The 22,258-nt window shown below is 59.4% G+C and overlaps 1 protein-coding gene across 1 annotated transcript in view; it reads right to left on the bottom strand.

Annotated features, from left to right (window-relative positions):
* Nucleotides 1–6,040: 6,040 nt before the first annotated feature.
* Nucleotides 6,041–22,258, bottom strand: part of EFNB1 (ephrin B1) — a 56,090-nt gene continuing 39,872 nt past the window's right edge. Inside the window, exons 3-5 of the mRNA XM_069811625.1 lie at nt 13,445–13,537; nt 12,284–12,412; nt 6,041–11,177 (exon numbers count right to left, since the gene is read on the bottom strand). Of these exons, the coding sequence (XP_069667726.1) occupies nt 10,789–11,177; nt 12,284–12,412; nt 13,445–13,537 (611 nt within the window). The 3' untranslated portion in view covers nt 6,041–10,788. The remainder of the gene's footprint in view (nt 11,178–12,283; nt 12,413–13,444; nt 13,538–22,258) is intronic.

Here is a 22,258-nt window from a genome sequence, read left to right as displayed (position 1 = left end):
GCCCACCTCCGTCCAGGACACGTCCTGGGCATGGAGAGAAGCCCTTTGCCTCTTGCTGCTGGGAAGGGCTGGCACCCCACAGGCACCCCATCCCCTGCCCCATGCCTCGGGGCCAGCCCCACACCAGCCCCCCAGCAGGATTCAGGGCTTTTTCCTCCCCACACCAGACACCAGAGGGGCCACATCCCCACCTGAGGTCCCCCGTCCCCCCAACCCAGGCAGAAGAGAGCAAAGCCTCCCCAGGCCCTGCCCTTTTGAATCGCCAGCTCTCTTTTCTTTCTGGCTCAGCTACCTTACAAAGACCCCAGAGCCACAGCAAGAGCCAATTTCCAGCAGGAACCTGGCGCTGGGCTCACTCGGGAGAATTACACCAGGCTGCAGGAATTAAGGGGGGGAAGCCTGGCTGAAACCGAAGCCTCGTTCGGCCCTTCCCAGCCAGGGCAGAGAGTGCGTGTCCAAGGCAGGAGGCAATCGCTGGGACGAGGGCTGCAGGAGACGTGCTGGGCATCACCCCAACACACAGCTCTTTGTCGTGGCTCTGCCCAAACTGCATCCCTGTGCTCTGGGCCCTGGCCTTGGGGATGCGGGAGGTGGCAGGAAAGACTCACACCCATCTCTCCATGGGGCGGGATGAAGTGGTGGGTGCATGGCTCACGTCACCCCCCCCCAGGACATGTCCACCCTGCAGTCACGGTGCCCTTATTCCCCTGGGTCCCTGGGGACAGGTCACTGCTCTACAGGCAGAGGAGCAGAACGACCAAATAAATGGGGTAAACCCCCCCAGCGGGGTCCCAGGCTGACTGAGAAGCAGGATCCCCCCTGGCTCGCGGGGTGGCCGCCGCGCTGACATTTCACATTTACTTCTCATCCTCCTTCAAGACAAGAAAAAGGAAAAGCTCTGTGTTTCCTTCAGACCCTGTTCCAGCAGCCGGGGGACCCTCTCCAAGGGTTGTGTTTCAGTAACATTAAAACCTTGCACATAATTAATTTACGTTTGCTGTAGAGCAATACTTGTATTCATTCCTTTTTAACGAATGAAAAACTACTGAATTTGCCCCAAGCTCCCTGTTTTGCTGGGCCTCATCCTGCTGGAAGAAAGCTCCCTCCCTCCTCCCTCCCTGGCTTTCCAGCACCCTCCCAAAGGTCCTTTGCTTTTCCCAGCCCTGCTGCCCCTGCAGCCCAGCCTTTTCCTCCTGGTTGACCCACCAGGCTGCTGGCAACCTAGGGGTCGTGCACAGGAGCCCCTGCATGGCTGCGTATGTCCCGGCTGGCTGGCTCTCCCCTCCTTGTGCACAGCATCCCCGCTGGGATACGTCCAAGGAAGAGCTGTTTCGGGATGCTGGAAGCCCTGCCAGGGGAACAAGGCTGCAACCATCCCCCTGGCTTCAGGCCTGCCGGCAGAGAAAAAAAACCTTGGCAGCACGTGACGCCTTTCTTAGAGCACTTGAGATCAGCTGGTTTTAGCTACAGAAAACTGCCGGTCCTTTGTGTCGAGCCTGGGCTGGGCTTTTTCCCCCGTCCCAGATTTGCTCTGCCTTGGGGCACAGATGGCTTCGCTATCACGAAGGAGGGTGCTGCTTGCCAGTTGCTGCACATAAACACGGAGCAAGCGCTGGATCCCGACCCAATGCCTTGGCATCCTGAGCCACGTCCTCCTCCTCTTTCTCCTCCTCCTCTTCTCCCATGCAGAGGGCTGCAGCACATGGTGCAGACCAAGCCAGCAGCAGCGGCCAGCCCCTGGGGCAGGGTCCGCTGTCCCCCATGCCCCGGCACCGTCCCCGCTGCCCGCGCGATGGGCCGGTGACAAACGGCCCTCCGGTGCATTGCCGTTATTGCTCTCATTACGGAGCCCGCGGGACTCGTTGCATACCACGACAGCCTAATGGATCTTCCAGGCTCCTCTCCGTGCGAGCGTGGAAACCAGGTGCAGCCGCGTCGGTGGATGCCGCAGAAACCCTGGCTGTGGGAAAAGCCCATCGCATCGACCAGGGGAACCTGTTAGTTATTTTGGATATACTACAGGGAAAACAAGGATAAACTTCCCAAACCTCATTGCAGCAGCTGGCCCAGCCAAGGTTTATTAAAAGGGATTGCTGTTATATAGCCTCTTACAGGCTGGGGTTTTTCAGATGCTCCCCTTGGAGTGGAAATGCCGGAGGAGGAGGCTGAGCGGGCTGGGAAGGGCGGCTGTGTCCAGGATAGGGCTGCAGCAAGGGGGGAAACGGGGTGTGATAACAGAAAGGGAACTCGGAGCAGCCATGAGAACTGGGGCTCCATTGCCCTGCTTACCCTCGGTCCAGCCAAGACCCAGGACAACACAGCTGAGGCTGGGATGAGCAGGGGACTGGAGGCACTGGTGCTCCGGCTCTGTCCCTGCTGCCTCCTGGGGCCAGCTGATCCCATGGATGTGCAGCAGCATCCATTGCTCAGGGCCTTGCAGAGAGAGGGAAGCTCCAGGCGATGGCTTGACAGTGCTGGAAATAGCAGGGCAAGGAGCGGTGCAGTTGCGAGAGCACCCATCGAAGCACCAGTGCCACCGGCACAGCACCAGCGCATGGAGCCGCTGCTGCAGGCTCGGTCCCCCCAGGGCTCCTGCCTCCCCTGCTCGCACCCCCTGGCGCGCCGGGACAAACCGGACGATCCTCGGGAGGCGCCTATATAAACGGAGAGATCAGAATACACCAAAAACATCTGAAAAGCATCAAGCCTCTCTCTGCGGTCTGCTTTCCATTCGGGGAGGCTGCTGCCAGGTTACATGGACCCGCTGGTATGCACGTCTGTGGCCACGAGGCCAGAGGTGGCCCGGGAAGCCTTTGCTCCGATCTCCTCGTCCAAAGCAGCCCGACCCTCCCCTGCAGCACAGGGATGCTGCGGGGTGTGCGGCGTGAGAGGTGATGCTGCAGCCCCAGCGCAGGGACCTGCGCCCCGAGCACGCATCTGCCCTGCATCCGACGGCACCTCCGGCAGCCTCAGCCGGTGACCCGGGCGTCCCGGGGGCTGCTCTGCGTTCCCCACACCAGGGCTCAGCCCGAGCCCCGCAGCAGCCCAGCTTGATGCCCCATCTCCAGTCAAGCCTCGTCTCAAACCGGCGCTGGAAGTGCTGCAGATCTGTTATTCCCTGGTCACCCACCACCGAGGCGGTTTGAGCTTCCCATCATTTAACCAGGTTGTACAGGTGCTTCCCATACGGGCTGCCCCTTCCACGGAGCAGAGCGGGCACTCGTGGGGTGCCACCCTGGCCATGCCACCCCGCGGGCCAGCTCCTGCACCCCAGCATCCAGCCTCCCCGCAGCCGCGGCTGGGGGTGCGCAGCCGTTGCAAACACTCCGGCTCTGCTGACCTGGCAGCCGCTTCAGACCCGAGTGGGATCCAGCCAAGGGCGAGTTAATAAACTTGACAGAAAGCTCCTTTATGTTAAATAATTAAAATAACTTATCCAGGCCTGATGGACGTCCAAAAACATCAGCAGCTTTGCAGCTGTAATGGACTTTCCAGATCTGGAGGCTCCTGGGCGAGATCCTGCCGGTCCCCCTCGCTACCAGCTGGCCCTTGGGAGCAGAGCTGCCACGTGCTCGCGTGCCCTCGGCTCCCGCGTCCCCATGGGCACCGGCTCCCGCGGCTCGATGTCCTCTCCCCACCAGAGCCAGGGGCGAGGATGCTCCCAAGCAAAGCCCTTCCCAGCCTGGGTGCTTTTGCAGGACTTTGCACCAGGGTGCAAGCAGGAGGGGAGCGTGGCAGCTCCCCCAAGCCCCCTGCAATGGGGATGATGCCCCACGGGACCCCCCTCTGCAGCAGCCTTGGGACTCGCAGGGGTAGGGAGATCCCGCGGATCCGAGAGGGTCTGTCCCACCAGGCCCTGCTGTGAGTGTCCCTGAGCCCGTGCCAGGTCCCCGGCTGGACCCAGCCGGAGCAGCCCCAGAGCCGGGGGAACCTGCTGCGCTCCCGCTCCCCCGGCCGGGTGCCGGGTTACGGAACCTGTTAAAGTACTTTTCTCCTTCTCTGGCAGGTCCGAGCAAGTTTGGCGCTTACAGTTTTACCCTTTGGGCATCAGGGACCAGAGAAGCTGTTTAAAATTAAAAGCATTATTTAATTCACACTGGGATCAAAGCATGCAGAGAAGAAGGGTTTTCCAACCAGCAAACCACATATAAGCACGTCTGTCACACCCAAAGGCCCGCTCCCCCCACCCTGACCCCGATCCCAAGCAGCCCCTGCTCGCTCCTACAGACACCTTGGCATGGTCCCCGTGGCTCGGGCTGCGCCCCAAGCACCTCCGAACCAGCCTGCTGCGTTTGATCTCCTTGGCCCACCTTGTCTCTCACCGCTTGCATGTTGGCCAAGAAGTTCATTCTCCACCCTCTCTTGGTGCCTCGGCCTCATTTTTCCTCCGAGACCCCATAAACCTGACCCATCCCTTCCTGCATCCTTGCAGTAACCGTGCAATCCAGCATCCACAACCCCTGATGGGACAACCTGGCTTGGTGCAGACACGGTTTACACCAGGCAGGCAGAGCTTCGACTCCTCCGTCCTCTCCTAGAGCAACTGCTGGGCAAGCTAGAGGGAAGCTGGCCTTGCTCCCCTCCTCTGGGTGCCCTGGTGCACCCCGATTTTCCCCTTGCCCGTTTGTGGAGGAGGCTCATTCCTACCAGCAGGTCACTAAGAGCCTTCCTCCTCCTCTGGGCTGGAGACTGGCCAGGCTGTGGTGCCCCAGCCTCCCCACCACCATGTCAGTCCCCTGGGATCTGCAGGGAGGGGGCACCCAGAGGCTGCAGCCTCTGCCTGGGACCTCAGCGGCCGGCACTCACGCTCCCACATCATCTTGAGCCCAGCCTGGCTGGGAGGCGACATCTTCCCCATCATCCTGCTCCATCCCCGGCACACATCCCACCTCCCACGTCCTGCATCCCGCATCCATCATCCCAGATCCGCACCAGCAATGAGGACGACATGTAACCCTCCACCACTGCCCTTTCCCGGGATCTTTCTTCTTCAGCTGTCCCAGGCTCCCTGAGTTGCCTTCATGCTACTGCTATCCCATGCTGCTGGACTGCCACCCCCGGGAAAGGCAATCCTCGGACGAGGCATCAGCTGTAGCCGAGGGAACCAGGGAAGCAGGGAGAGAGGGCAGGGAAGCCGTCCTGTCCCTGCAGCAAAAAGGTGTCCAAAGTCCACCTAAATCAGAAATATGGGCTCCAGGCTGAGTAACGCGGCCGAACCAACCCATCGAGAGTTTCCCATCCACACCCCGCTTCTCATTCATCATGTATTGCATTGCGTGGTACTTTATAGCAATGCAAAGTGCCCTATGAAAGCTGGTTATAAAAAGCAAGAGCAATGACTGTGGTAGAGCCCATTTTGGAGCCAGCAAAAGCACCAGCTGTTAAGGATTTATTACCATCCCATTTCCTAAAATGACTTTTTAATAACTTATCAAATGAAGGTACATTGAGGAATGACTAAATAAATATCAGTCACTAGATGGGACGAGCATCACCGTCCTGCCCAATCCACACACAGCTCCTGCGAGGCTCTGCCTGCTCCCGACTGCAGGAGCAGCCCCTCGAGCTCCTGGGGGACGTGGACCACCGGGCACACCGCGAGCCCGGGGGCCGTGCCGGCACGGCGGCTGGGCAGGCAGTTCTGCTCTTGGGAGCAAGGCAGGTGGGCATTCGCCCGGGGGGAGCTGGTGGCCTCCGAGAAGCCTCCAGCAGCAGGGACGGAGTCATAGAAATGTAGAACCATTTAGGCTGGAAAAGACCTTTAAGATCATCGAGTATCCATCGAGCATCCAACTGGACCCATCTGTGTCCAACCCTAAGTCCATTGAGTCACTGGGGCCACATGAGCTGCTGCAGATATTAGACAAAAATCTCCAAATTTTTAACGCTGACCAAAACAAACTCAACAGCTCCGTCCGACACCAGCAGGAAAAGCCAGCAATGAACTGCGCCAGCTAACTTGTCCCAGATCTCTGCAGACCAGGCTGCGATTTCAGAAGACAACGTGGGGCAGCAAAAAAGCACACAGGAGACAGCCGGGTTTCCATAGGAAAAAAACCCTTTTATTTAACAATATATCAGGTTCCATCACGGCTCCATGGAGTTCAGATGCCACAGAGCTGGTTACCGATGCCGATGATATGCTACTGGGCGGGAGAGCTGGGGAGAAGGCGAAAGGAATCAAAAAGAGGAACATGACACGAAGAAACAAAAGTCTGCGGCGCCGGGGAGAGCGGCCGACGGGACCCCGGCGCCCGGCACCACCGGAGCCCCACCGGCAGCCGAGGACGATCAACCAGCGCGGGATTGCCGAGCCCTGCTCCGGGACAGAGGGTCCTTGCTCCCTCCGTGCCCCGGCCGAAGCCCCGGCGTCCCCCCGCACCGCCAAGCCGCGTGGTGCCCAAACCGCTCCGGGCGGTCGCCAGCGGCAATTCCCGGCCCTTGGCCAAAGCCGGCCATCCCGCGTGCCCTGCGCCGGCAGCGGGACCGGCCACATCCAGGCTCCGAGTCCGAATCCACCTCTCGGCTAATGGCAGCAGAGGACGGACAGGGAAAACCTCGCAGCCTTGATGTTCCGGCAGTGCCGGCACCGCGGCAAAGGCAGCCGGGCACGGGGTCGGGGCAGCGGCCCCGCGGCTGGTTGATCGCGCGACGCGGGGCTGCCCGGGAACGCAGGGAATTTTCCCACCTCGGGACGCGGGAGGACCGTGGCGAGGGTGCGGATGCGACGCCGTGGGATGTAGACGTGGTCACAGCTCTGAAATGTGGGGAGCGCGCGATGCGGGTGTGCTGGTGCGCGGTGCGGCCGGGAGGGAGGGAGGACCAGCCCCTGCTCCAGCACCTCCAAATTCCACCCCCCCCCAGGGGCAGCGGAGGCTGCGGCAGCCCCCCCTCACCCTCTGCTGATATAATGCAGATTCACAGGCAACTGCCCGGCTCCTGTGAGCAAGTGGGACTACAGGGAGCTCCCGGCTGCCCACGGGGAAGTGCCAGGCATGCCGGTGACACCGGAGATGGCTTCGGTGGGCACGGCCACCTCCTGGGGGCAGGGACCCCTGGCACTGCCCCATATAAAACGTGGGGGGCTGCTGAAGAGGAGCGAGCCGCCCCCGGCCCGGGGAACCAAGCAGAGATCGGGCTACGGTGTGCTTGCGGTTTGCAACTGGAAGATGGGGATAGTTGGGGAAAGAGATCTGCAACAGCAGCAGCTCCGCGGGTCTGGAAAAGTGGATCAGGATCTCGGGATGCTGCATTGAGTTACACATCCCGAGGTTTGGGTTTTTTTGGTTAAAGACAAAAAAGGAGATAAATTTGATGCTCCTTTTGTTCACCTTGTGCTACCGAGCCTCTTGCCTGTGCTCAGGCCAGGGCTGAAAGCTCTGCCCGGACCCAGGACGGCCAGAAACTCGCTGGGAAAAAGCCAAGTCTGACCCTGCCGCGAGTGCCGGGGCCGTGCCGGTGCAAAGGGGCACGACCAGCCCCGCTGTGCCGCGCTGGGGGCAGAACCGGTGCTCCCGGCCTCGATCTCTGCTTGGGACCCGGCAGATCTTGCATTATATCAAGGGCATGGCCCCTTACCCCATCTCGACCCCCCCAGGGGGACCGAGCCCCCCCCCGCAGCCATTCTGCCCGGCAGCACCCGCACACCAGCACAGCCCCGCGGGGCAGCTCCAGGGCTGAGCGCAGTATGACAATGTTTTACACCCGTTCTTGTGGTTAAAATTTCTTTTTTTTTTTTCTTTTTTTTTTTTTTTAGTTCTCATTTGTTTTTCTAAGAAAAAGCAACCAGAAAATAATTCAGAGTTTATACAAAACATCTTTACATTATTTCTTCCAAAAAAGACTAGTATTTACACAAACAAAATGGGGGGGGGGCAAAAAAAAAAAAAAAAAAAGAAAAAACCAACCAAATTTCAATGCTTTCAATGAAAAGAACCAAAGGGACACACTCCGTTTCAGGACCCAGCAGACCGAGGTGCTCAGCAAAAACCAAGAGTTCCGATTTCACCCTTTCTTCACATATTTACAAGGTTTCTCAGCTGCCCCCAGCAGCAGGAGTGAAGCTGATGGGAGCTGCTGAGCCTCAGCCCGGCTGGGGACAGCCACCGTGCTGGGGAAGAGCCACCGTGGGAAACCACCCAGGGCCATCAGTTTGCTTTTGGTACGACCCATCGCCAGACCCCTTCCCTTCTCCTCTAAAAATGAACCAAAACTAAATCATTTCCCAACCGCCTCCTCCACGCCAGCTGCTGCTCTCCGGGCTGCGGGGAGAAGCTCCCCATCGATAAAGCATCCTTCACCACTGCCACCACCATCACCACCGCCCAACTGGGGCTCTGCTCGCTTCAGGAACTGCAGGTCATGATTTTGCAGATGGAAGAGGGCACCGGTAAGGGAAAAGGGGGATTTTTCTTTAAGACACAATTTTCTGTGATTTCTGAGAGCAAACGTTGTCCCCCGGCAGGGAACGGGGGTCCCGGCTGGGGCGGCTCCCGGCCCTTCAGCAGCAGCCCGGGGTGGGCAGCGCTGGCACGGATGCCGTGGAGGAAAGGGGGCTGAAAGGTGCTACACGGGGGGCCAGGGGAGCGGGGAGAAGGGCTGGGCAGGGGGGAGCACCCACCGCAGCTCTTCTCTCCTGAGGGCAGTAGCCGGTTTAGGACCCTGGCAGCCGTCCTCACTTCGGGATGCCGAGGGCGGGAGGAGAGCTGGGGCAGCCTGCTCCGCTCCAGCCCAAACTCCTTTTTAAAAAAACAAAAAACCAAAAAAACCCAACAACGCGACACCAAGGGATGCTCCCATCCCGCTCAGGACCGCGGCCAAACCCCCAGTACAGCATCCGAGCCGCCAGGTTTCACCGTCCCCTGCTCTGCCCCTCCTGCCCGCTCCTCGTCAAGGCACTTTTGCAGAGCAGCTCTCTCGCTCTTTGGGCACTTCCTAACGCGGGTTTCGAGGCCCTGGGGACAGGCAAGGACAAACCAGGCCAGGCAACCCCCCCGTGCCACCGCAAACCCACCGCCCGGCAGCGCGGCGAGCCGCCCTGGGGGAGCAGAACCGCCTGCCCCGCGCTTGCTCCCTGAGCAAAAGCAGCTACTTCTGAAAGGAAAAGAAAGCGAGGAAGGAGGGGACGGCCGCCGGCCCCCAGGCTGGGACAGCCCGAGGACCGGAGGGCAGCAGGCACGGCCGCGGGCACCGCCAGCCCCGCCGTGCTCACCAGCATCAGCTACGGTGCCGGCGGGTCCTCCCGGGGAGAGAAAGCTGGGAACGATCCCGCCAAAAGAGTCCAAGGCTCAAACCCCCTTCCAGTTTTGGGCAGAAGATGGGCAAGGCAAGGGCAGGGGGAGCCCGGGCTGCGGGACCCCCGGGAGGTGGCAGGGCCGGGTGATGCTCCTGCGGCGGGAGCACGGCCGGGTGGGCGGCAGGCGCTGCTGGGGACCAGTTCCCGAAGGCAGGTCCCGCAGACGGGCACTGGGTTGTCCTGGTAAACCAGGCGGGTGGAGAAGCCTTCAGCTCCGCTCCCAACCAAGTCAAGCCCGGTGCTCCAGCCGGCCGGAGGGATACCTCCCGGGGGGGCTTCCAGCTCTGAGCGCTGGCCTCCTCCTGGCACCCCCCCAGCTCCCCTCCCGGCACGGGCTGTGGGTCAGGAACGTTTGTTTTCCAGTTTTCCTTCCCAAGGACAGCCACCCGCAGCATTGCCGGCTGGGGTACAGGACTGGGGGCTGCAGCTACCCCCTGCCCTCCCGCTGCCCCCCCACTTCGCTTCCAGCAGGCTCAGCCCCAGCCCGATGGAAACCCTCAACAAAGTCTTTTCTCTGCAGCGGGGTGCCCTCGGGGGGGTCGGGGAGAGCTGCCGAGCCGAGGCCGCTGCTCCGCGCGGGGCAGGAGGAGCACCCGGACTCTCGCGCACTGAATGCTTGAGACATGGTATAGATATATTTTTTTTTTTCTTTCTTTCTTTTTATAAAGAGACTAAAACAAGAGTCAACAGCTACGAACACAAAAGTTTAAAAGGGCAGCGGCGGGAGCAGCGGGGTCTGCCCCACGGCCGGCGGGACGGCGTGCTGGAAGGAGGCGACGGCGTGTGCCTGAAGGCGGTGGGCGGCGGGCCGGAGTCCCGCCCGGAATTCACAAAAATAAAAATGTTACAAAAAATTAAAATAATTATAATAATAATAATAGTAGTAGTAGTAAATCGGGTTTGCCAGCTTCCTCCCTGCACAGTTGTCTGCATCTTGGCACCTAGGCAAAGCATCCTCCTCCTCCCCCCGCGGCTGCTCGCTCCTCCTCGGACCGAGGCTCCTTGCCGCGGCCCCGGTGTCGGTCCGGGCTCCGGGACCCAAGCGGCGGCCGATGCGGCGCCAGGCGCACGGGCACTTCACGCAAGGACGTAGGGGCGACGCAGGGAAATCCCAAAATGAAAAGGGGAGGTGGAGCGTCCGGGATTGCCGGCGGTGTCCGAGCGAGCACGGAAAGGCACGGCGCCCGCCCCCTGGCCGGCCGCAGTCTGGAGAAGAAGAGGAGGACGCTGAAGGCTCACCCTCGAGTCTCGGGGATTACAAAAGCTGAGAACTACAAAACTAAATACAAAGGGGAGAAATCAGCGCGCGAGCGTGCGAGCGAGCCATCCGCTCTCCGGCGCCGGACCCCGGCGCTCCCCGCGCCGTGCCGTGGGGTTCGTTTCGCTTCCTCCCTCCCGGCGCCAGACCGCCCGTGGGGAGACCCGGGGGGGCGGCTGCCCCCCGCGCTCGGCGCTCCCGCGCTTCTGCATCGGCGGCTTGCCCAGGCTGCTCCTCACACCTTGTAGTAAATGTTGGCTGGGCTCTGGGGGGGCATCTCCTGGACAATGTAGACGGGGTGCCCGTAGTCCCCGCTCACCTTCTCGTAGTGCGGGCAGTAGTTATTCTCTGTAGTCCGTAAGGGGATGATGATGTCGCTGGGCTCGGAGCCCGCGTTCCCGCTGCATTTCGGGCTGGCCAAGGTGCTGAGGGACAAGGCTGCGGCTCGCTGCTGCGTGTGCTTCCGGTGCCGCTTGCGGATCTTGATCAGGAGGACGACGAGGAAGATGATGATGAGGATGAAGATGACGCAGCCGGCGCCGATCGCCGCAAAGACGGCCACCTTGGAGCTCAAGAAGCCATCGCTGGGACCTTGGGTCTCCTGGCCGTCCTGGTTGACGGAGCCTGCAAGGCGAGGGGAGAGGGGTGTCAGAGCCCGGCGGGCAGCAGCCTGCACTCCACCTCCGCGCGGATCGCATCTGCGGGGCGGGTGGGCGAGCCATCCATCGGAGCCCCTCTCCACCCCCCAAAATCGGCGCAACGGCTTCCCTCCGTGCTGCCTGGGGAGGGAAGCAGCCCTCTCACCTCCGAGGGGCCGGCGGCATCTCCCCACCTTCCCACCCCGTCCCTCCAGCCCAGCCTGCAGGCGCTGGGCAGGGCGGGCAGGACCCCTGGGCATCCGCAGGGGAGGGACCACGCACCCTCTCCCCCACCCCGCATCGCTGCTCCCCCTTTCCATCTCCCTGCCGATGGAGCAGAGCACTGTTCGTGTCCGGGTGACGACCAGTCCGGACCTCGGAAGCCTTCGCTCTCCGTGACAGATCTGGATGCTCTACTGAAAGTGGGCTCTGATACCTGGAGCCCTGCAACAGCCGATTACTGACCCCCCACCTCCTCCTGACCCCCGGGCCGGGGCAGCCCCAGCTCCCCGAGGGAAGAGTGCTTGGCTGGCCGAACCGGACGAGAAGAAAAGAGCAACTCTTCCCTACTTCATCTGATTTCACTTTTCTCTCAGCAGGGTCAGGAACTCAGGAAACCACCTTCAAAGGGCTTTCACACTGGCTCAGCTCAAAAACCCGGGGACCTCACCTCCTCCAAGCCCTCTCAGCTGTACTGCGAGGAACAGATGGTCAGCGAGGAGGAGGAGGATGAGGAGGAGGAGAGTGCTGAAACAGCACTTCCCTGCAAAGCTCCTGCCAGGACATACCGGAGCTGGGAAAACAAACTCGAGCTGCTCTGTACTGCAGCCTGGCTGGCTGCACCGTGCCCTGAGCCAGAAGGCACAGGGCTGGGGCAAGGAGATGCTGCGAGCAGTGGGGACGGCAGAGATGGGCACAGTGCTTCCAGGAAACCCTTCTGGATCCTTGCTCCGGAGCGCCTGGTATTCCCAGGACCCATGCAGCAAGCCCGGCTTGGAGCTGCTCTGCTGGCAGCAGTTGCCTGCCAAGCTCCAGCCCCGCCAGCAGGCAGAGACCCCATCCCTCTCCCGGGGTGTCCCTGGCAAAACCCACCTGGCTTGCCAGGCTCCTCCACCGCGGGGACCTTGCTGCGCGGGCTCTGCGTGACGATTTTCATGGTGTTGTCGGACTCCTTGCTCGGCCGACTCGTCGTCAGCTGCTCTGGGATCACCGCGTTCGGATCTGGGGGGGAGAGGGAAGGGACGGATGAGAAACCTCATTCAACCTCGATGGTGGCAGCTCGCTTCCCCGCCTGAAGAACAACTGCCCCCAAAATCCCAGCCAGCCACCCGCCATGGGGCGTGGGGAGATGCAGGAGCAACGGGAGATGCCGAGCGCAACAGAGCAAGGCTGAGCTGCTTCAGGGCTTGTGGGAAGCAGCCTCCCCACCCTAATCCCCCCCGCTTTTATGTTTTCTGAGCTCCTCTGCGTGGGTTGGGGCAAGTTTCTCGCACAGGCAGCGGGAGGAACAGGAAGGGAAAGGAGCCTGCCAAGGCTGCAGCGCTGCTTCTTCTGTTTATTATAAATACTGGGCCCAAAGCGAAAACACAATAATGAAAAGCAGCCACCAGGAGCTGTGCATCCAGGTCGGGGGCCGAAACGAGCCCGAGGCATCGCTGGGACTGGGAGGCAGCCGGCAGCTCGGGATAGGAGGTGTTGGGAAGCTCCCTCCAGGACAAGAGCATGCTCTGCCACAGCACTACCATCGGCAACACCCTTGGTGTCCCACTGCCACCGTCAGCCTGCATCATCCGTGAAGCACGGTGGCCACCACCGCTGAGAGCTGCCGGGACCATGCTGAGCCCAGGCACTAATGCCTGCCCAGCTCAAACCCTTCCTTGGGTGCCCAGCAAGTGACGGGGGCACTGTCTGTGCCAACGCCCCCCTGCCGAGGGACTGGTACAGTTTGTGGGTCCCGCACTGAGCTAGCTTCCCACCGGGACACCAACCACGAGGTTAACACAGAACAATTACTCCATTTTAATCCCAATGCAACAAACGTGTGCAAGTGTTGGAAAAGAAAAAAGGGAGGAAAAAAAGACCCTAAAAATGAGATTCTGCTGAACTAACCAAGGAGGCTTCGTAGGCTCCAGGGACCAGCTGGCCTGGCCTCAGTTTCCCCAGAACCCCCACAGCACAGCAGGACAGGGGCCAACGTTTTGCTGGGCAAAGGCATTTTGGCGATGGGAGACCCCAGGGTGCAGAAGGACTCACCCTGCCCCACTTTCATGACAATCTTCATGGAGCGCGTCTGGCAGACCCCTCCTTCCCGGTTCTCCAGGCCATCCAGTGTCCCGTTGGAAGTGGCTGCAAGAAAAGAGAGGGAGCGTTAGGCAGGGTTCCTGGGAGCTGGAGTGGCACTGCTGGGCACGTCCCAGTTCCCCCCAGGCACCACCGGGCAGGTCCCCACTGTCCCCAGGCACCGCAAGGGACCTGGCAGGAGCTCAGCACCTCCCGATGCAGGGGCTTGCTCCTGACCTCCTGCTGCGGCCACTTCTTCATGCCCCAGTCCGAAGCCCACCACAAGTGTTTAATACACCAAGTTCTCATTTTCTGCACCTTCCAAGGCTGTTCGCAGTGGTGAGGATGTGATCCCTCCAGCTTCCCCTCACTGCCACATCCACACAAGCGAGCCATTCTCCGTGCCTGCACCCTCCTCCCCCTTTAATTCCTGGATAATTTCCTTTGCTCCTTGGTGTATAATAGGAACACATGCATATGCACAGTTTAAATTATACATATATAATTACACACTGTGCCTCAGTAAAGAATGTAAACTCAGAGCCCCAATAGGGTTGAGTGGCTTTAATTGCAGGGCAGAAGTCAGTTATATTCACATTAACTTTTTGCTTTAGCCGGCACAGATTTTTAAGCCTTTCAATCCTGCAGAAGCACAGAGAGCTGCACATCTCCCACCACCACCACGCAGAGGAGGACCCCCACCCATGCACCCACCAGCCCTCTGCCGTGGCAGGGACAGCTCGGGGCAGGGGTGGACATGAGAGAAAAAAAACCCAAACCAGAGGATTACAGGATTAAGAACCCAAATGGCAGATTCTGCTAAACATACTCAAAAAAATGGCTTCTGATTCCAAAAGGGCCCTTGATGCTGGCACCAGTGAGCACCCGGGGGATGCTGTGCCGAGATGGGTGATGTGTTGGGTGGCTCTGGCACGCAGCCGGCTCTCCCCAGCAAGCAGGGATGGTTACCAAGCCGGCACCTCCATCCATCATGGCAAACGCAAATCATCCTGGTGCTCCACCAAATCCAGGCACAGGGACTTATTCACCCAGAGAAGCAACAAAACCTGGGAGGAGCACGGCGACAGCATATGGCATGAGCGGGGCTTAGGAAAGGTGATGCAATGGAGAATCACGAAGCTACGGGGATAATTTTACAGAGACAAGGCAGTGAAGCAAAGCAGGATTTGGCCAGCACAGCACAGCCAACACCTACCCCGAGCCTCAACGCCAAAACTCAGCCCCGGGGTTTCAGATTGCCTGTGCAGCCCAATTCCTGCCTCCACCCTGCAAAAACTCGGGTTTGGGGAGGGGGGGTGACTGATGGTCGGTGGGGACAAATCCATCAGACCCCGCTGGGTGTTGGTGAGGAGGTGATGGGAAGAGGCTGAGTTACGGAGCAAGGTCTTTCTTTTTCTTCTGCACTCCCTGTCCCGCAGCAGGACCCTTGGGTGCCTTGATGAGGACTCGATGCTAGGCTACACTGGAAAGCGAGCCTGGATCATGCTGGGATGGAGGCTCAAAGTCCATCAGCTCTGTCCACATGCCTCTGTGCAATCAAGGCTCTCGTGTGAAACACCAGCAAATGTTTTACTAATCAGAAAGTCGTTGGGCCGTTTGCTGAGTTATCACCTCTCTCGCAGCAGGGTTTCACCTTCCAGCAGCTCCCTGGAGCTCCCTGGACGGAGCCGTACATCCACACATCTGGGATTCGCTGGCAGGCGTTTTGACAGGAGCACTGTCAGCACAAATCCTGATGCAAGCGCCTGGGAAACAGGATAAACATCCCCCTACAGCCTGCACAAGTTCCTCCCAATGTGAACCAGAGTCAGGGCCCGAGTAAAAACTCCCCATAAAAACATCTTGGGGAGATAACTCCAGCAGAAGGCTCAGCAGCCCAGTTCTCCCAGGCCAAAGGCACTGGTTGCGGATGAAATGAGCCGATACGTCCCTGCTCATGGCCCTGAAGCAGTTCCACGAACAGCTTCCCAGCACCATGCCACAGGTTGCTCCATCTCGAACAGACTTCACCCATTCATGCTGCAACACAGTGGGGCAGGGGAAAACAGAGCAGTCTGTAAAAACCAGCCTCTGCGAGACCACGTAAGGTCTTATTTATAAGGTAATAAGCTAATTATATCAAAACGATCTACAAAGCGTGGCTCGAGTGTGGGGAACTAGGAGATCCTGCAAAGGTAGAGCATGCAGCAGTAACGGGAGACAGCAGTTCCTCCAAAATAATGACAGAGACATTGCATTTGGATACAACAAAAATATTAATGGTTCAAGCAGGACAGAAGAATGGCAGCTGGAGTCACAGGGACGGACGAGGGGACGCAGCTGAGCATCCTTCCTCCCGCGCCACACATAGGACTTTGTTCAAGAAGCCTCTTCTTGTTCTGATCGTCATAATGATGAGGGGAGAAAGTAGCTTTGAAAGGGAACCGCATGAAAAAAATGAAGCAGCTACTTGAGAGAACATAAAAAGGGGAGGCTAAAAGGGTAAAACGCTTGCAAAAACCATGGCGATCATCTCCGGTACAGCCTCTTGAAACAAGGACACACGCTGCCACGCTCTGTATAGATCCAAAATGGGCCAAACCAAAGCAAAGCAAGATGTTCCACGCAGCTGGTGGGGCTTCCAAAAGTCAAAATCCCATCCAAATGGCTAAAAGAGAGAGTACAACATCTGTCAGGTTTTATATAAAGACGTAGGACAGGCTGACGTGTTGCTGAGCAGCAGGTCCGCAGGCAGGCAGGGGGCTGCGGCCGGGGGGTCCCCACTGATCCATGGGTAGGGGTCTGCGGCGGCGGCACTGCAGGCTCCTCTGTCGTGCTTTGCTCGGAGCTCAGAGACGGAGAGCTGATCCTCCCGCTCTGTTTCTTGCTTTCAGTGGAAGATTTACCAGCAGAAGGCCACAGGATCAGGCCGGCACCGCTCCGGCAGAGATGCGCAATCCGGGAGGCTCCTGGCAGGCAGTGAGATGGAAGCCCAAAGCGTCTGTGATACTCGCCGCTGCGCTCATGGGAGAGCGGCGGAGGCACCACCGATCCTCAACGGCGGATGAAATTCAGTGTCAACAAACGCACGGTAACGCAGGGGAGAAAAAGGTTAAATCCATAGGCACAATGGCGAGCTGCAGGGAGAGGCGAGAGGCAGCCTTGAGCCTGGTGAGAGGTAGCCGCAGGGCGGTAGCACGAGGCAGAGCTATAAAACGATGGACGAAGACAGGCAGGGAGCTGGGGATACCCAAGGGAATAGGAAATGGCAGGCCTCAAACGACGGCTGTGATCTCCACGTGCCGCGTTTGCAACGTGCAGCTCTCACATCAGCAAGGCTTGATCTGGCCAGCCCCAGCAGCACGGAGTGCATGGGAGCATTTTCTTGCCCCCCTTCCATTTTGGAGGGACTTACTTACAGTTTGGCTGTAGGACCGGGAGAGCAAAAGCAGCCTCTGGACAGATGACTTCTACTCCGGCTTAAAGAAAAGGCAGCTCCCAGCCCAGAGAGCTATTAGATGCCTTTCCCTTAATGAAGCATTAAGCCTCAGGCTGCTGAGTGATGAGGGTTTAACATTGATACCATTAACCATGTAATTGCTTGTCAATTTAGAAGAGATGCTCAGCGTGCATGGAAGCACAGGCAGGACCTCACTTGCTGGCACAACTTGCCCCGGTCCTCGGGCACAAGACCAGCGAAACACCAAGTCCCAGCCCAGTGACACACGCCAGCCAACTGGGACAGATGCCTCCGAGAGCCCCAACAACCCCAGGTTTCCACCTCCAGCAGCAAGCGGTACCGTGTGCCGTCCCTTGTGCATCACGATCTGCCTCCCCACCGCTAGCACTCAGAGTGTCACCATAGCTTTTCTTCCTCCCCTAAAAATATTTCGAATGAGAACTTGCGTTTTGGCAGATGGGAGACTCTGGAAGTAATACCTGGCAGCAGATGAAGGCAAGGGTCTCTTAAACGGTCAGCTTTGGACAGAGCGAGACGCTTGGTTTCTCTTCTGGATTCCCTCTAGCAGGACTCCGTTATGATTTGGGCCCCAAAGCACAATTAATGTGCTGAGACTGTAGTGAATCCAAGTCTCTTTCCTTTTATTATTCTTAATTACTCTTCCATCTGTGCACCGCAGCCCTGCTCCAGACCCAGCCAGGCGCTGTGTGGACGCAGCCCGGTCACCCGCCCCGCGATCCCCCCCTCCTCGCCCCCAGACCCGTCCAAGATTCCCGTTTCCATCGCGCAGCTTTAGGCGGAGGCGGCAGCATCCCACCGGCACCCACCGCCGCTCGCTGCCAGGGCTTCAGGGTGCCCCCGCAGCCTGACCCCCAAACCGCCGGAGCAGACGGGGCGGTGGGAAGGCACCGACCGACCTCGCTGAGGGGCAGCTGGTGCAGAGCAGCCTCAGATCAGCCACAGCTCAGCCAGGACACCCACACCAGCCTGAAAGATCCTCTTGGCACAGGTGAAGACCCTACGGGTGGCCCCAAAGATGCGCCTCACGCACCTCCGGTGCGCGTGGATGCTGTGCCGGCAGACCCTTGCACGAATCCACAAACAGACTCTATTTAAAATAAAAATCTAGCTCCTGCCACCTTTCCTCTCCTCCAAGTCTTTCAAGCTGTTTTAAGCACCTGAGGTGCAGGTGTTCCATCAGCAGAGGTGCTGTACCGGTGCCCAGCTCCCTCACGGGCACCGGGCTCCTTCCTCCCCCCATCCCGGCCAGGGCTGGCACCCCAGGGGACCCCCAAAAGCCACTCCAGGTCACCCAGCAGAGGCACCCGCCTGCTCCACCGCACACAAGTGCCCTGGGGCTGCCCAGAGAGCAGGGCTTAGTTGCAGCCCCTTCCTCCTCCTCCTCCTCCTCTCTGGCTGAGCTGGGAGGCGGCAGGGGCACGCAGCCCGGCTGCATGCAGCCTACACTCACGGTACCACCACCATTATTAATATTAACATTATTATTGTTGTTGTTGTTATTGATTTTTTTTATTATTATCATTATTATTATTATTATTGCCTTGTCGGACCCCACTGAAGGGAGGTGAGCCCACCAACCCCCCCCGCAGACAACCCCCCTCCCAAGCCCTTTCCATCAGCTCCGGCACATTCGCTGGGTCGGCTGCCAGAGCAAGGGCAGGGGCTGCGCGGGGGGAGCCAAGCCCCACGCTGTCACGCTGCCAGCGAGGCCGGCAGGAGCCTTCCAGCCCAGAGGCAGCTGCACCGGGAAGGGGCCCTAAAGCCCCAGAAATGCGTGTGCAAGCCAGCCCAGCCCTGTCCCGTCCCCGAACGGCTGCAGGAGGTGCAAGGCTTGGGTTTCACACACCCTCCTGGCAGCTCCAGAGCTGCTCCAGCCTCCTAGTCTGCAACTGAAAGAGAAGAGCCGAGCAGCTAACCCCGAGGGTGCCCGGGGGGTGCAGGGGGCTGCCCCCTCCCCAACTCGCCACCCCAACATCGGAGGGCATTGCCGGGTCCACGTAGCCAGCCAGGACCGATACCACGGTACCAACTGGGATTTCTCTGCACCCCACACCTATACTGGGCATGCAAGAGAGCCCGTAACTGCAGGTCAGCCTGCAGACAGTCCACGCAGCCCCGGGTCCCTTCTCCCCACCCTCCCCGGTGGGCACCAGGAGATGACCACCACGGGCCCGGATTCCCAGCCCGGCAACTGCCACCATTACTCCCCATTACCCAAAAAACCCCTTCTGGCAGGAAAAAGCTCTGCTCCAGGCTGCTCTGTGCACGGCGATGGCAGTTGCCACGGGGTGGGAAACACGCGGAGATCCTCGGAGCTGGGGGCAACCACCACAACCTTCCTGCTCTGCCCTGCCAAAGCGCCCTAAGACCCAAAACTGGGTTTCACAAGCAACACCTTCCCTGTTTGTTATCTGCATCCTCCTCTTTGCTCCTTGGGGTTTACTGTCTCAGGGTCCCACAAACACAAGCAATTCAGGAAAAACGTGGGTGTTTTCTAGAAAACAGCCCGTCCCAGGAACTGCCACAGCCGGGGTTTTGAAGCACCGAATGGCGAACCCTCCTCGTGTCCCAGCGATCAGTTTTGGGTTCCCTCTGCCTGCAGCACAGCAGCTCTGGGGGTCTGGGAAACGCCACCGAAGGGACACGGAGCTCATCTCCTCCCCTCTGCCTCCGCAGGGGACGAACGGGGGTCCCGGCGGTTTACACCCACCGAACCGAGGGCTGACCACCGCAGGCTGCCGGAGAAGCGGCGGCGGGACCCCCACCAGCACACGCTGGGCGATGGCGTGCCGAGGTTCACGGCCACGCTTAACTCCTCTGGCGTAGCCGTAAAGCCTCCCACCGCCACCGCTTCATGTGCAAAGCCAGGTGTGGGCGCACGGTTTGCTTCCGCAGCTCCTTCCAGCCTGCGGCTCCAGTTTTTGCTGACGGCATCAAGCCCTCCGGAGCAGCTGGGAGCCGCGAGCAGAGCCGCACGCTCCCAACCCAGCTCCCGCAGGCGCAGCCGCACCGGCCCATCTGCCGGCGGTACGCCCACGCCGAGCGGGGCGAGGAGCTGGAGGGGCACACGGCAAACCCAGTTGCCGGCCGACACAAAGGTCCCATTTACGGTTGTGGTGTTTGCTGGGGATTTCGGTGCTCTGAAGTGCTACGTCTTCCTGGGAAGCCCTGGAGCAGCCGAGTGCGGCTGGAGGGAAGGGGGATGCCAACACCTGCCAGCACCATGCGCCCAGCCCTGGAATTGCCTGGCTAAATAAATAGATTTTTATATATAAAAACACGTGACTCTCCCTGCACTGGGGAGGGAAATGCTAGCCTCCCCGCCGCAACCTCGGACCAAGTCCTTCCACCAAGGGGGAGCAAGCAGGTATGGCCAAGAGCTGGTGGGTCTCCAAGCCAAGGCAGGAGCAAATGACCTAACAGTGCTGACAGAGGCTGAACTGGCTATAGTAATAACTTTGTCGTGTTGAAAAACCCTACAAATTTTCGCCACCAAAGGGAGAACCTGGTGTGCTGCTCTGGTCCAGCTCCCGCCAGCTGGGGCCAAGGCACAGCGAAGGAACCCGGGGCTTCACCTCCATCCTCTCCACGCACACGGCAAGCAGGGGACAGCCGGGGTGACTGCGGAGGACGGACCGCTTGCTGCGTGCCCTGGGGAACCCAGACATCCCAGCCCACGCTTCTTGCTCCAGCAAACAGCAAACGCACCGCAATGTGAAAATCGCCAGGTTCAAATATGCTTCTAGAAATAGGAATGAAAACGATAGCACTGGGTCTGGTTGGGACGGAGTTCACCTCTTCCTGGCCAGGGTCGGCCCCCCCCGACAAAGACAAACAAAAATGTTGAATTAGCCCCATCCCTTTTAAAGGGCAGCAGCTACGTTCGCAAAGCACAGGTCCACCAGTGCCAGCCGGGTTAAGGGGTAAGAAGGGGGGATACCACGCGCCCACACTCATCCTCGTGTGCCACAGCACTGCTCCCACACCCAAGCGCTGGTTTGGGACTCTCTAGGGTGCTTTCCTGGGGCGAAGGGAGAGCAACAGGCAAACACCGAAGTACTGCATAGAAAAAGACACTTTAACACAAGTAATGCTTAAGTGAAAACCTAATTTCCCATTAAAACAGCTTTCTGATAGAAAAATTATAATCAGCACCAATTAGCATCATAATTAAGAGCCACAGCTACATCGCAGGTAACCTCATCAAGGCTGGAAAGCACTTCTTGGTTGCAAGACCACTGCTTGCTTACTCGCTCGCAAGCCCTTTTACACGAACGCTGCCGAGACGTCCATGCGGAGAAGCCTTGCAAGCTCCCCGTGTCCCTGTCCCGCGCCGGGGAGCATGCGCGGCCTCGCTCCTCGCGCAGCTCAGGAGGACCACGGCACTAAATAAAGCCTTTGTCTTCAAGTCTATCCACCCCCTTCCAAAAAAAGAGAGCGTCGGTGGAAGAGAAAGGTTATTTGCACAGTCTCTGCGGTAGCCCCAAGCAACTGGTTATAGGTCAGGAAAAAAGTGCCACGTAATTCTCCACCTGATGCTCTGCCAGAGTCATTTGTGGGCCCCGCTGGGAGCCGGAGAGGAGGAAAGCACTTATTGCGTTTTAACAGGGTGTAAATCTCTTCGGTTAGGTAGCAAAACATCTGCAACTGACTGAGAAATCTGTCGTGAAGGGGACAGAGAGGGACGCGCAGGGGGACGGTGCCCCCCCCGCCTCCGGCGAGGCCGATGCCAGCGCCAGCGCCTCCTCGCACACGAGATGCTGCACGGAGGGATGCGGGGATGCGGAGCCAGCGCTGCTCACCGAGACTGCGGCCGCAGCAGCCGGCTGAGTTTAGGCTACACCATCACTGCCTGGGTGCCGGGCTGGAGGCAGCTCAGAGAAAAATCAAAGTTATCAGGGACCAGAGAGGCTGATTCATGTGCAAATCTTCTGCCTGGGAGAGCGTGGGGAGCCGAGGAGGTGCAGGGCAGCAGGGAGGGACAGGAGCTCAGGGTGCACTGTGGGACAGCCGGGAGGAAAACCCACTGCAATTAAAGGTAAATTTTGCATAAACATCAGGAATCTGCAGGCAGCAGGGAAGTTTACATCGGTGCAACTCCCGGCCTGGAGTTGCAAAGAGCCCCCACGGCCGGGACAGGAGTCGGCCCAGGCACCGCTTCCACGGGGGGAGCAGCCGCCGCTGCTGTGCACCCACTGGTGTTGCACCCACGCAGGGACCGGAGCAGGATCGCCCTCGGCTCCCAGCGCCTCATCCCACGTCAGCCGGCGCAGGAGCTCGCCGACACCCGAGTATCCAGACAAGGA

This window comes from Haliaeetus albicilla, chromosome 23 (genome assembly GCF_947461875.1).
Source record: "Haliaeetus albicilla chromosome 23, bHalAlb1.1, whole genome shotgun sequence".
NCBI lineage: Eukaryota > Metazoa > Chordata > Aves > Accipitriformes > Accipitridae > Haliaeetus > Haliaeetus albicilla.
The sequence above is the reverse complement of the archived record's forward strand: the minus strand, read 5'-3'. Positions and strand labels throughout refer to the sequence as shown.